Source organism: Brachyistius frenatus, unplaced genomic scaffold (assembly GCF_029030835.1).
Source record: "Brachyistius frenatus isolate BFR_SWC_R1_liver_20210118 unplaced genomic scaffold, ASM2903083v1 Contig_23, whole genome shotgun sequence".
Lineage (NCBI taxonomy): Eukaryota > Metazoa > Chordata > Actinopteri > Embiotocidae > Brachyistius > Brachyistius frenatus.
The window spans coordinates 3,956,096-3,968,939 of NW_027210622.1; the positions used below are offsets into that span (position 1 = coordinate 3,956,096).

Sequence of the window (12,844 nt, forward strand, 5' to 3'; positions counted from 1 at the left end):
TTGACAATTGTTTGTTGCTCTTGAAGCGATGGGAACATAAACTTATGAATCAAAATATTTCACACTCTTCAGTATGCTTCAGCACGACCTAAAATTCCTACCAGTAGTGCCTTTCATTTTTTATTTTATTTTTATTTTTATTTTTTTTATTTTATTTTATTTATTTATTTATTTATTTTTTTTTTGTCACTGCAGTACTGCTATTCACCACAGGAGGGAGCACGAATCACAAACCGGAAACAGGAAGTGCAGCTAACGTCGACGTGCGAAATTCAAACTTCTGTAACAAAACATCTGTGCTCGAGGGCTTTTTCCATCCGGCATATGTTTGTTAACTGACTTAGACGTCCGCTTCTGTTTTCATAGAAATTCAGGTAAACTCGTAATGTCGAGTAGCGTTACTAATATAGCTTAACGTAGCTTTTACTAAACTTCCTTTAATTACATGTGGTGGTATTAACGATTTTGTTCACTACAGCTATCTATTTGTTTTCCCGTTAAAATAGCTAGCCAGAAATATTAGCGCCTGAATAATTAAGATAATAGTCAACGCAAAGACAGTTTTATAGTCTAATTGAGCGTGTTTGCGATTTGATGGTTTAATCTCACGGCAGTCAAGGTTTAGCATCGTGCTGCTGGATCGGAGGATGCCTGTGGAAAGGACGGAGCACCGCGGAGCCGACGAGCTCAACAAATATGAGATTTATGAGACCATCGGCTCAGGTAATGTCAGCGTCTGTTATAAGTCAAATAAGCTTCATCTGTGTCATGTCTTCTCTGCACTGTGTTATGAACCCTTGTGTGTTGGTTTTGCAGGAGGCTTCGCTAAAGTCAAACTGGGTCGGCACATCCTGTCAGGAGAGAAGGTGGCCATCAAGATCATGAATAAGAAAGATCTTGGGGTGAGTCAGGAAGAGGCAGGCTATAATGTAATACAGTCTTTAGAATACAACGCCCCAAAAAAACAAAACCATAATACAATTCTCAGATGATGGAAAAACTTTATAAATTTAACCCAAAGTGACTCCTTACTAATCTTTTTGCACACATATTGAATAATCAGTGGAACAATTATAAACACTGGCTATTGTTTTTATAGGGAGTCAGTGCAACACTTCTTACCTCAAACAGAGTTTACCAGACACTCTGCTCCTACGCCCCCTCAAAACAGCTCATAAAAATCCCATTTCATAACTGCAATTGAACATGCACTTTATACACTGCTACAACAGTCTGCTCAGCTCATACAATACATCAGTTTGCTGCAATATTGTCTTTGGCATGTGTAATCTTTGGCACCGTCTGGCCGCTTGCTTGGCTTCCTAATGTCTGCATAAAATAATATTACAAAAATAAAGGGCAGTGTCAAAATCACAGTAGAAAACGACAGCACGAGCAAAACATGGAGACGGTAAAATGAAGCGTGAACATCTCTCGCCCCAGGATGACTTGCCCCGTGTGAAGTTGGAAATCGAGGCCATGAAGAACCTGAGTCATCAACATGTCTGTCGACTGTACCAGGTCATAGAAACCTCCACCCAGATATTCATGGTGTTAGAGGTAAGAGCACACACAAACACCGAGTGTGTGAGAGTGACTATTACCTTGTTATTTTGTTTTTAATTCATTTTGCGTCTCTCTGTCAGTACTGTCCAGGCGGGGAGTTGTTTGACTACATCATAGCGAAGGACCGTCTGTCAGAAGAGGAGACCAGGGTGTTTTTCAGGCAGATTGTGTCTGCGTTGGCTTACGTCCACAGTCAAGGATATGCACACCGGGACCTAAAACCGGTACGAAGAGCTGCTGTTTGAATGTATAGGAGGAACAAGAAGTGACACTTGAGAGAAGGTATCTGCTTGACTGTGACTACATGTAAATCTAACGTCTGTTGCGATGTTTGTCTCGCTTAACTTTAGGAAAACTTGTTGATTGACGAAGACCATAACTTGAAGCTTATAGACTTTGGCTTGTGTGCCAAACCCAAGGTAAGGCAACACATTCTCTATCCCACTGTGTGTGTTTGGGTATCAAACATATTCAGCCTGAAAGATATTTGATCAAGTAATAGGCAAGAAAATATAGATTAAGGTATGTAAGATGCAAAGCACTGTATTTGGCCATTCAGTTTCCTTTAAAACAACCCTAAGTCTGATTATTGGGATGTAGCAGATAGAAGCTGAATATAGACCACTAAACGATGGTGTGAATTACGTGTGGTTGTCTCTCTCAGGGAGGTTTGGGTTACGAGCTGATGACGTGTTGCGGGAGCCCGGCATATGCTGCTCCTGAACTCATCCAGGGTAAAACTTATATTGGTTCAGAGGTAAGTCATGTATGCTGTTTACTATTTACAACTTTTAGAAGTGTTGGGGTTTGAATACAAGATGATTTTCAACCCACAAAATTTGCATTTGTTTTTCACCGAGATTAATTATTACCTGCCTGTTCCACAATTCTGCTTTTTCACGGTGTCCTGATCGTCTTCGCTGGTGCATGACTCGGTGCAACTGAGCTGTGAAATCCTATCTGTAACACTTGAGGCTGAAATACTGCTGTGCGATGTGTAACCTGCAGGCTGATGTGTGGAGTATGGGAGTGCTGCTGTTCGCTCTGCTCTGCGGATACCTGCCCTTTGATGATGACAACTGCATGGTCCTCTACAGGAAGATTACAGTAAGCTCACTGTTGTGTTCACAACATTTCCCTTCGATTTAAAGTGCTGCTACTAAATGTTTTGAGCACTCACAGTTGCATTCTCTGCTGGAATATTACAACCTAAGCAAACGCAAGAAGAAGGACCAATGTTTATGTCTGTTTTATAATGTATTTTCTACATTTTCAGAGAGGTAAATATGACAACCCACAGTGGCTCTCTCCTTGTAGTATCCTTCTTCTCAACCAGATGATGCAGGTACATGTTCAGTCATTTTGTTTGCTCTTTTGTTTTGTGTTTATCAGTTGTCCACTCCGCCCCTTTCTCTCCACAGTTTTTTTCTTTTTTTCTAGAGTAATCAGAAAATTTGTAATTACACTCCTCTTCCGTTTAAACCGCAGTAGAACTCAGCTGTGCATCTGTTGTGTGAATTTACCATAACAAAAAAGGTTTTATTTATTGCTGACTGATAAGGCGGACAATAAAGCTAAAAACATTTTACATAATTGGAATATAATTGATTTCTGACTGTACAGCATATTTTTAGACATACAGTAGACTGGAGTGTGCAGGCTCTCGCATATTGACTTGTAGTTTCTGTGTGTGTCCTGTAGGTGGACCCCAAGCGGCGTGTGACTGTCAGACAGCTGCTGGACCATCCCTGGGTGATGACAGACTACAACAGCCCTGTGGAGTGGTACAGCAGGCAGCCGGTACAGACACCCTCCAAAAAAAAAAAAGAAGCTGTGTTACAAATGCAAACATCAGCAACCATATAAACAGAACCACACAATTTCCGTGTTGTAGACTGCAGTAATCAGCCTTATCCGATTTAGCATGTTTCTCTTAGTTTCGAACTGGAAAATTCCTAAGTTATGTGAGGTTTTTCCTTTTTTCTCCAGTCACCATACCAGAAGTTTCCAAGAAACGGCATCGTAATCCATAATATCAACAGAATTTGTGGGGGGATTGTCATTTTAGTGCTCACATACAAAATCCAAAGCGTCTGTTTTGGGGTTTTTGTGAACAGTCCGGCTCTTTTTTTTTCTTTTCCTTTTTTTTTTAGCTTGGCCACATAGACGAAGACTGTATCACTGAGATGGCAGTCAACATGAAGCGATCAAGAGGGAGCACCACAGCGCTGGTGAAGAAGGTGTGTATCTGTCAAGCCACATATTTTAGCGTCAGCATTGTTGTATCTCCAATTTATCACGTTGCTGTCCATCAGTTTTGTGTTTTGTTGGTCTGTACATAAATTCTGCACTCCGTTGTTTGTAAATATTATATTGCATATAGCGTGTGCTAGATGTGCACCGTAATAGAGCTTAACTCTTACAGTGGCAGTACGACCACACCACAGCCACCTACCTGCTGCTGCTGTCAAAGAAGCAGAAGGGAAAGCCTGTCCGCCTGCGTCCTGAGCCTGCTGCCTGCGAGGACTCCTGCTCTCCTCCGCACCACGGACCACAGGTCACACTCACGACCACCACTCCCCTTTATGCTTTGGGGCTTCGGACAGCTGGATGTTCTGGCGCCGATGCTCCGTACCTTACATGCATACTGTTTCCCAGTGTCAAGTGTAGTTGTGGATCTATTTGTCTTGGTTTGTTTGGTTTTTTTCCATTAGTTTTTTTTTTTTTTTTACTCTGTTGGTTTTAGAGAAGGGAAGCCCTTCACTTCAGTGAGGACGAAGACGCCGTGATTGTGGGTTCTTTGGAGTTTTGCTCAGAGTACTTTGACGATTGCCCGTGGGTCTCTGCCCCGCAGTGCACACCCCGGGGGGTCAAAGGTCGGCCAGACGGAACCTCAAACAAAGACACGGTATGTGGAAGTTGGTATGAATGTAACTTTTTCAGTTTTTGTTGATGTGAAGGAGAAGATTCAGAAACGGTGAGGAAATCAAACTCGTTTAGTCATTGTGAATGACCACACTAGTTGGTGGAGTGACAAACCAGCCGTCATAAAGAGGGATGGAGGCTTGGAGATGGTTTATTGTTGAAAAACATGTATATATTTAGTCTCCCCACGGTGACACTTACAGTATTTCTTTGGTTTGTTCACATAAAAAGTACAAATAGTTGAGTAACAAATGAAAAAAGAGAGACACAGTGCAAAGTGCTTGTGAATCTCAGATCTTAGGTTTTGGGAAGTTCAGGAAGGTTTCGGGAAGACCCCTACGGGTTTTCTGTAAGGCGTGAAGGGAGAGAGTTTTGGTTTGTAATCCGACCAATCCAGCTGGATTTTCTCACAGAAATGTGCTCATACCACATTTGTTTCTTCACATTCCTCCAGAGGTTGGCATCTCCATCGGTGGAAAGACGGTGTGCTTACAGCCCGAGCACAGAAAGGGGGCGAACAACGACGCCACACCGCCCAGAGAGGAGGGAGAGAGATCAAGAACGAACCAATGAGAACAAGGAGAATATTGCGGTCCGGGAGAAAAGCAGTGAGATTTTTGCGTTGCCTCCTCCTCGAACCCCTGTATCCACTAGGAAGAACGCACCTCCCAACAAGACCGTGTTGACCACGCCCAATCAGAACGGCACCAAACCCACCGTGGTCACTCCCAAAGGTAAGAAGAGCTTCATGGTTACTCAACCAGTGTGGCAGTAATGGAGTACAGACAATACAGAGCCTCAAGGCATCATACAGTTTATTTGTTTACTGTAATTGTTTATTGTTTCAAACAAGGGCTTGAAGTGCAATCCGTATTAGATTTGATTTGCATTAACCAGCTGCCCCTCTCCACATCCCCCCCCCCTTTCATTTATCTGTCCCCCTCTCTCTGTCTCATTCGGGCCTTCATAATCATAAGTGCCACATCCACATGCCACACATTTGCAAGTAAATTGTCTTCTGGTAATAAACTCATTTATTGGGCCTGTTTTTTTTGTTTTTTTTATCCCAAAGCCACTCATTTTTCTATGATTTAACTGTCATTACACCAGAAAACGGACACTCACTTGGATTCACTCACACACACTTATCGCTGTCAACTCAAAGGTGAGGTTATTATCAGGAAGCTAATTCTATTCACTTATCTATAAATAGAGTGCACTAATATGAATGGAGAATCATTAAAGTTTTAATTATTTGTCATGGTGACTTCTCTGCTCACATGTCCAGTCTCATTAGTTTCCTTTTATAAAATTGGTCACCAGACGGCTGCAGCCGACCTAGTTCATGTTAAATCCTTGGAATCTGGCTCAGCCCTGCTCTCCTTACTGCCTCCTGTTCTCTAGGCTACAGTGCAGTGCAGACATGTTACCTGTTACATACTTGTCCACACACACACACCCACACTGATCACTGTGTGTATGTGTGTGTGTGCGCGTGTGTGCGTGTGTGTGTGTGCGCGTCCCTAGGCATGTGCTGTGACAGGTGTAGCTGTCTCTTTCCTTTGCTCACTGTCCCACGTGGGCTGTAGTGACATGTGTTCTCTTGCCACTAAAGCTTAGCTCTCTTTTGTGTGTGTGTGTGTGTGTGTGTGTGGGTGTGTGTGTGTGTGTGTGTGTGTGTGTGTGTGTGTGTGTGTGTGTGTGTGTGTGTGTGTGTGTGTGTGTGTGTGTGTGTCAGGCTCATTTTGCCTTTGTGTTCACAACTCCAATGTCAAAGCCCGCCAGTCCTATGCATAAGAGCAAAGGGCTGTTACCTGAACGGTTTCACTTGTAATCCAGACCAATGCAGTTTTCCCCCTTTGAGTGGCTTTGAGGTTCGAAACAACACCCTACCCTATATTATCCGAACACTTATCACCTTTGTCCAAATCTTCTTTTAAATGAAGCGTTGCGTTTATTCCAATAACCGTTAGAGCTCTTCACGTTTTGTGTCCAATGTGTTGAGATCAAGTAGAAATTGATATAAAGTTCTGCTGGTTTGAACAATTTGGCTGATTGTCAGTGTGGTTTATTGTGACGAAAGATGGAATCTTCTCAGCTATCTTAATTCACTTTATTGTGTGTGTGTGTGTGTGTGTGTGTGCGTGTGCGTATGTGTGTTAGGTGGCGGCAGTGCTTCCAAAGAGCCCAGTAAGAAGAGGGCGGCGGCGAACAAGGATTCTGCAAACATTGAGTTGCTGGCCTTCAGTCCAGAGCGAAGGTGAGTGGCCTGCAGGGTGGACAAAGGTTCAGAGGGGAGGGAAAAGACTTTGTGAGCAGCTGAAAAAGGTCAATATTAACACAGGGCGGAGTGTAGTGTATATGTACAGTTACTGGAGAAGCTAGACTGGCCTATTGGCTCTATAGACCGAAGCAGGATTAAAAGGTGGTTTGATGGAGTCCGTATATCAAAGCTGGTATAACGGCATAAAATCCTCCTTATAAATCCATTCGAATCACACAATAACCAAAATTATCCAAAGAAGCGAATGAAGTCTGTGTGAAGTGAAGAAATGCTACTGGTCACAAGAATGGGGAGTATAATGTTTCATTTCCAAAGATCTTAAAACCGAGAGCACGTGAGCTACTGAGAGGGGCAGGTGAGAGTACTTGAGCACAAGTGAGACCGGTCTGTGTTTGCTCTCCAGGTCGAGGTCTCTGGACTTGGCTGTCACAGGAGACAGCGAGAAGAAGAGGCGAGCAGGGAAGATGTTTGGTTCCCTGGAGAAAGGCCTGGATAAGGTGATCACCATGCTCACCCCGAGTAAGAGACGAGCCCTGCGTGACGGCCCACGTAAGATTAAGGTATAACAGAAAATAACAGACCTCGTCACCAGTTCTGTGTCACATGCCAACAAAGGGCTGCAAATAATCATTATTATTACTAGCAAGGTTTTGATTATTTATTCCTCAATTCAACAAAACAGTGTTTACACTACCAACAGCAACAACAGACAGAAAAATACAAACAACACAATCCAGTTTGTCATTTGCTGACTCTGCATGTTGAAAGCAATATAAAAAATAATACATGTATTTTCATCATTAGTCTTTTAAGTTGTTTTTTTGATTTGTTCTATTCATTTTTTTTTTTTTTTTTGTTAAAAAGCAAATAGCTGGTTTGTTTCCAGCCATTGGTCCAAAACTCAAGTTATTAATTAAAGTAAAGTCACAGAATTTCTCATCTCCCGTATCTTCCTCCAGGCCCAGTATAACGTGACTCTGACCAGTCAGACCAATCCAGAGCAGGTCCTGAACCAGATTCTCTCCATCCTGCCGGAGAAAAACGTGGACTTCATACAGAAAGGGTAAGAAGACGCATGCTATCACCCAACCTGCTGACCAGGCCGCTCATCTAACGTTTCTGCTCCCTGCCTTTAATTCAGGTATACGCTGAAGTGTCGGACCCAGGGAGACTTTGGGAAGGTGAACATGGCGTTTGAGCTGGAGGTGTGCCTGCTGCAGAGGCCGGAGGTCGTCGGGGTGCGCCGCCAGAGGCTGAAGGGAGACGCCTGGGTCTACAAACATCTGGTGGAGGACATCCTCTCCACATCCAGGATCTAAATAATGCACTTTCCTGACAATATCAATATTCCGTCCGAGTCGGTGGACGCTGGCATTTTTGCGTCATCAACAAGACGTCCCTCTCTGTGTCCAAGTATTACAAATGACTGATCAGTGATTCTTTCAGAAATTCAGACGGGAGAAGGTGTCTTTGCACATTAATGATCAGACCTTCATTCTTGAAATATTTCAAATTGTCCTCAGGCCAGCGAACACCACCTCAAATGTCGCATTCAATTTACAAGCAACACGTTTAAGGATCCTGTACAGCCTATTTTGTTTTATTTAGAATAATTTTTTTACTTCCCTTTTTTTTCACAATTATTAAGCTAAATATAATCGCTGCAAGTCCTCTTGAGATGAATGTGTGCGTGCATGAAATGTAACAGGACTATTTACTCCATACCTTCCAGCTGCTTATTACCATATTTATGTCTTCATGTTGTTATTCTCCCCTGTAGGTGCGAAACGTGATTGAACACCATAAAGAAGCAGAGCATTACTAATTTACTGTCATTGTTTTTTTAATGTACGTGTTTACAGTTCTTCCATCATTTCCATGGAAGTGTGTTTCATGTTTTTATATCTTATTGGTGTTTTCCTGGTTTTCATTGTCACATTGTGTCTAAGATTTTTTTCCTTGACAGTGTCAAATAAAAATAAATGATTTATGCGTTTATGGGGACAGATCATCAAGATGAATTTAGCTACATCAAATGGTTTTTTTGGTTGTTTTTTTTTTACAATTCATTCAGCAGTTGATGGAGCGTTGGTGTGTTTCCACCCTGTCAACATCCTTTTGTCCATCTTCCCGGCTTCACTTGGTGGAGAGATTGATGGTGATAGTTTAGCTTGGTGACGGTGTTTCTGAGCATTTACCGCCAATAAAATGAGCAGTGAAAGGTTTCATGATGTTTCTTACCTCGGATAGTTTTGAGTTCAAGACTCCAGACTCATATCCTGCACTCGTCTGCTGAACATGCTGAAGGTTTTGATCATGAAATCAACAAACTGAAACAATGGCAGTTGTTTTTACATTTTTAACCAACAGTAACGGTCATACATGTAAAATAACTACAGGACTTTTAAATGTTCGTGTTCTCAAGTTGAATTATAATTCCAGTGAAGGATAATGAATTAGCTTAGATGCTAAAAAATGGTTCGCAATCATTGTTATGGCAAAAAAATGTCTGCAAGAGTATGATTGTTATGACTGAATGACTGAATAATAATGATCATTACCTTCAAAATGTGAACAGGGTAGAGGTAGCTTTAAACTAATTCATGTATTAAAAGAACATTAATATTTCACAAGGTCCCTTAGACATACATTCTGCTCTCCCAAGACAAAATGCCACTTAGTCATGACAGTGCTGCAGCTGATCAGCATTTATTTGTGACAGGTTCTCCTTGGTGTCTCAGCGGGGAGGAGAAGGGTAATGGTGGATGATAAGGGGGGTTTAACCTTAATGAAGTCTGAGAGAGGGTGGTGGGTGGTATGCTCATTTAAGACAGGGGTGAAGGTTGGAGTTGGGGAAGCATCATATTCCAGTGGTGGTAAGGCCTCCTGCTGGGTTGAGGTTGGAGGATCAGAGCTGCAGGTTTGAGTGTGTGTGTGTGTGTGTGTGTGTGTGTGTGTGTGTGTGTGAGAAGTGTGGACAACAGCTGGACTGAAGCTGCTGTCATCTTTTTCACATTTATCACTCTTTTTTTCTGCTCTCTTCTTTTTAGTACTTTCTTCCACTCTCTCATCTTGTCTTCACTTCCGTTACTCTCAGGATAATAATCAATAGAAGCTATGTAAGCCAAATTTGTTTCATCTTTTTGCATGTTTTTCTGTGACTTTTCCATTATAATTTTTTTTTTTTTTTTTTTTTACTTGTGTTTGATACGTTTTAGGCTTTATAATGCCTAATTTGGATGACACTTTGGGTTTCATCCTTGCAAGAAAAACCCCAAATCGTACTAATGGTGTGTCAGTTGCAAAAATGTGCATTTATGATTCTGGTCATTGTCCCTCCCGTCAAACAGGTGGCGCTGAAATTCGTAAACTCAAGGTGGAGTAGTTCAGTCCGTGCTTGTTTGAAAACTAGAACAAGGGGGCCAGTGCTTTGCACAGAAGGGGATTAGTTGATTAAAGCTGAAAAACTCTGCAGAACACAAAGCAGTGTGGAAGGAGTTGGGGTGAGCTGATAATCAGGAAGCCCAGTTTGACAGCAGGGTTGGGTGAGTAGAATTTTTCTATCAGCTGCTGTTATCAAATTGATAAAATGTCTATGTAAATGAATGCTAGAACAGATTAGAGCCCCTGCATGTTAATCTGTTTCTTGTTTTCAGGTTTGTGCGTGTGAAGGCCTGTGATTAGAAATGAGGGTTTTGCTGGCAATCGCTCTTATTCTCCTTTTGCAATGTGAGTTAATGTTTTCTTGAAGAAAGCTGTTACACTGATAAGGTTTAATAATTTTGCTTGCTGTGGTTTTTTTTTGGAGACTGCTGTACATGACCCATCCATTTATTTTTGTTGTTCTGCCATTATATCTGAACATTGCTAATTTTTCAGGGCTTCACAAGACCCGAACTTCTGGTGGCACTTCACATGAAAACTGTTGTGAGGTAGGTTGATGAAAACAGATGAAGTAAATTGTTAGGCTTACATGTGCTGAAAGGGCTTCTAATATATAAGAGATGGATTAGAAATATTAAAAAAGATGATACTTATACTCGCTTTAAAATGTTTTCCTTGAGCTCCCTTTTTTCTAAGCAATACTGGACACTTTTGCCTCTTTATTGGTTTATAAAACCCTTTAAATTAGATAAATTGGAGAGATTTGGGAACAGCATAGGTCACATAGCTGCAATGTGTGTGTGTGTGTGTGTGTGTGGTTCAGTTTCAGGTGAGGACTTTCATTGTTCCCTCTTTCTGTTTCCGGTCTGCCTTTTCATTCCCAGCTGCCCTATAAGGGCAAAAATGCCCCCCAAAAAACTGAGAACAACTAAATTTTAAACTGCTACATTCACTATTTAAATTAAGAATGGATGACAAGGGAACTCGTATGCGAGTGTTATCCTCAGTGATTAAAACAATTGGTTTAACCTAACCTTGCTTTTCCCTATAAGCTCTATGGATCATTTAATATCCTTCAGTTTACAACTTTCCCGATTTGGCCCACTAGAGCTTATAGCATCATTTCCAGCCTCAGCAGACATACAATACCTGCTCAGCACCCAACAGCAAACAGACACGGTTAGAAACCAGCTGATGAACATAGTGGAGCATTTAGAAGCTAAAATGCCAGCAAAGTGTGGGTAGAGAACAAATAGAGGAGTCACAATCATACATGGTTGGGTAGGACTGCTATAAGAGATACAAAATCCTTTGAATCAGCATTAAATACCTCACTTTGACATTGAATGTTTATCTTTTAGGCAGTACCCATGAGCGAGGCAGGAGTATCTCTCCTCTTATGGCCTCTGTCTCTGTACTCTTGGATGGCCTCCACGCTGCTCAGATCCGTCCTGTCCGTCCCGGCTCTCGTCCTGAGCTGCTTGCATTACTCCCTGCTGCTGCTCCTGGCTTTGCCTTGGTGTGTTGCCACCGTGTGCATCTCCCTGCTGCTGACCTGGCTCCATGTTGCCCTGTACCTGCTTCACTTTGCCTTGGTGGTTGGAGCTGTGGCCATTTTGGCCTTCACGCAGCACACAATGGCTGACAGTGACACCCCCAAAGAGAGAGTGCCGCACCAGCAGAAGAAACTGGAAGAGCGTCAAACCAAACCCAGACTACAAATGTTTGGTCGAAGGGTTGTTCAGCAAGGCTCAGTTCTGCTGTAAGGATGATGTTATCGTGTGTTTCTTTGATTAAAAATCCACCTCAGTTGAGTTGAAACCTGCTTTTACCTTCAATTATTTAATGAGTGTAAAACTGTTGTTGATTTTTTTTCATAGACTCTGTGTTTAAATTGGTTTTGAGACACTTTGTAGGGAAGAAAAAGGGGAGAGAAAAAAAAAGGCACTGGTGTGAGTCCTCGTGATCTAAATGAGGGTGAAAATATATCTGCTAGTTGCTACTTTAACAAACAACCTGCAGTTGTCCACTTATCTATCCCTCATTTTCTCTCTCGTCGTCTTTAAATGTGGCCCCCCAATTATCTGCGGATTGTTGTGCTGTTTGCTCCCCATCTGCAGGTGTTATCATTAGACACGTCTGTCAAATGGAGATGAGAGGATAAGGGAAGAAGAGAGAGGACTAAGACAAATTGTTTTTGCATTCATTGCGTCAGTGCTTTTAATGCGTGTGTGTTTATACATTGAAGTCCAGCAGTGCAGGACGTGCAAACCATATTCCTGAAAAACACTAATAAAGGGAGTTAACAGGGAGAGAAACTACATGTGGTGGAGGCGTTGAGCCAAAGCAGCGAATACTTGCCCAACCAGCAAACAGCATGCACAGACAAACTGTGGCTCTCTGATCTGTGGGAAGCATTAAAATTGCACAAAAACAACAATTTTATCAAAACTATTAACACTCCAGGCGAAGAGTGTAGCCCATAAAAAGTAATGGGTGAACTTTCTGTGCTGTTGTGAGTGTGTATGAGTGTGTGTGTGAAAGAGACAGAGAGACAGAGGGGGAAATGAGGCTGGATCATAGAGATTTATTACATGGCCGTGGCATCCTAATTAGCATAAAGACTGGACTGGCCCACTCAAGCAGAGAATTAAAAACCTTAATTGTGCTGTCAGCCTTCCTCTT

The 12,844-nt window shown here is 42.1% G+C and overlaps 1 protein-coding gene across 1 annotated transcript; it reads left to right on the top strand.

Annotated features, from left to right (window-relative positions):
• Positions 1–647: 647 nt before the first annotated feature.
• Positions 648–8,990, top strand: melk (maternal embryonic leucine zipper kinase). Its single transcript, XM_069697139.1, has 17 exons — positions 648–723; positions 817–902; positions 1,444–1,560; positions 1,647–1,790; positions 1,917–1,985; positions 2,231–2,323; positions 2,575–2,673; positions 2,843–2,911; positions 3,268–3,366; positions 3,720–3,806; positions 3,992–4,123; positions 4,313–4,474; positions 4,946–5,225; positions 6,655–6,751; positions 7,179–7,335; positions 7,735–7,838; positions 7,917–8,990. Exons 1-17 carry the CDS (start codon positions 648–650, stop codon positions 8,092–8,094), a joined length of 2,049 nt encoding a protein of 682 aa, XP_069553240.1. The 3' UTR covers positions 8,095–8,990.
• The last annotated feature ends 3,854 nt before the right edge of the window (positions 8,991–12,844 follow it).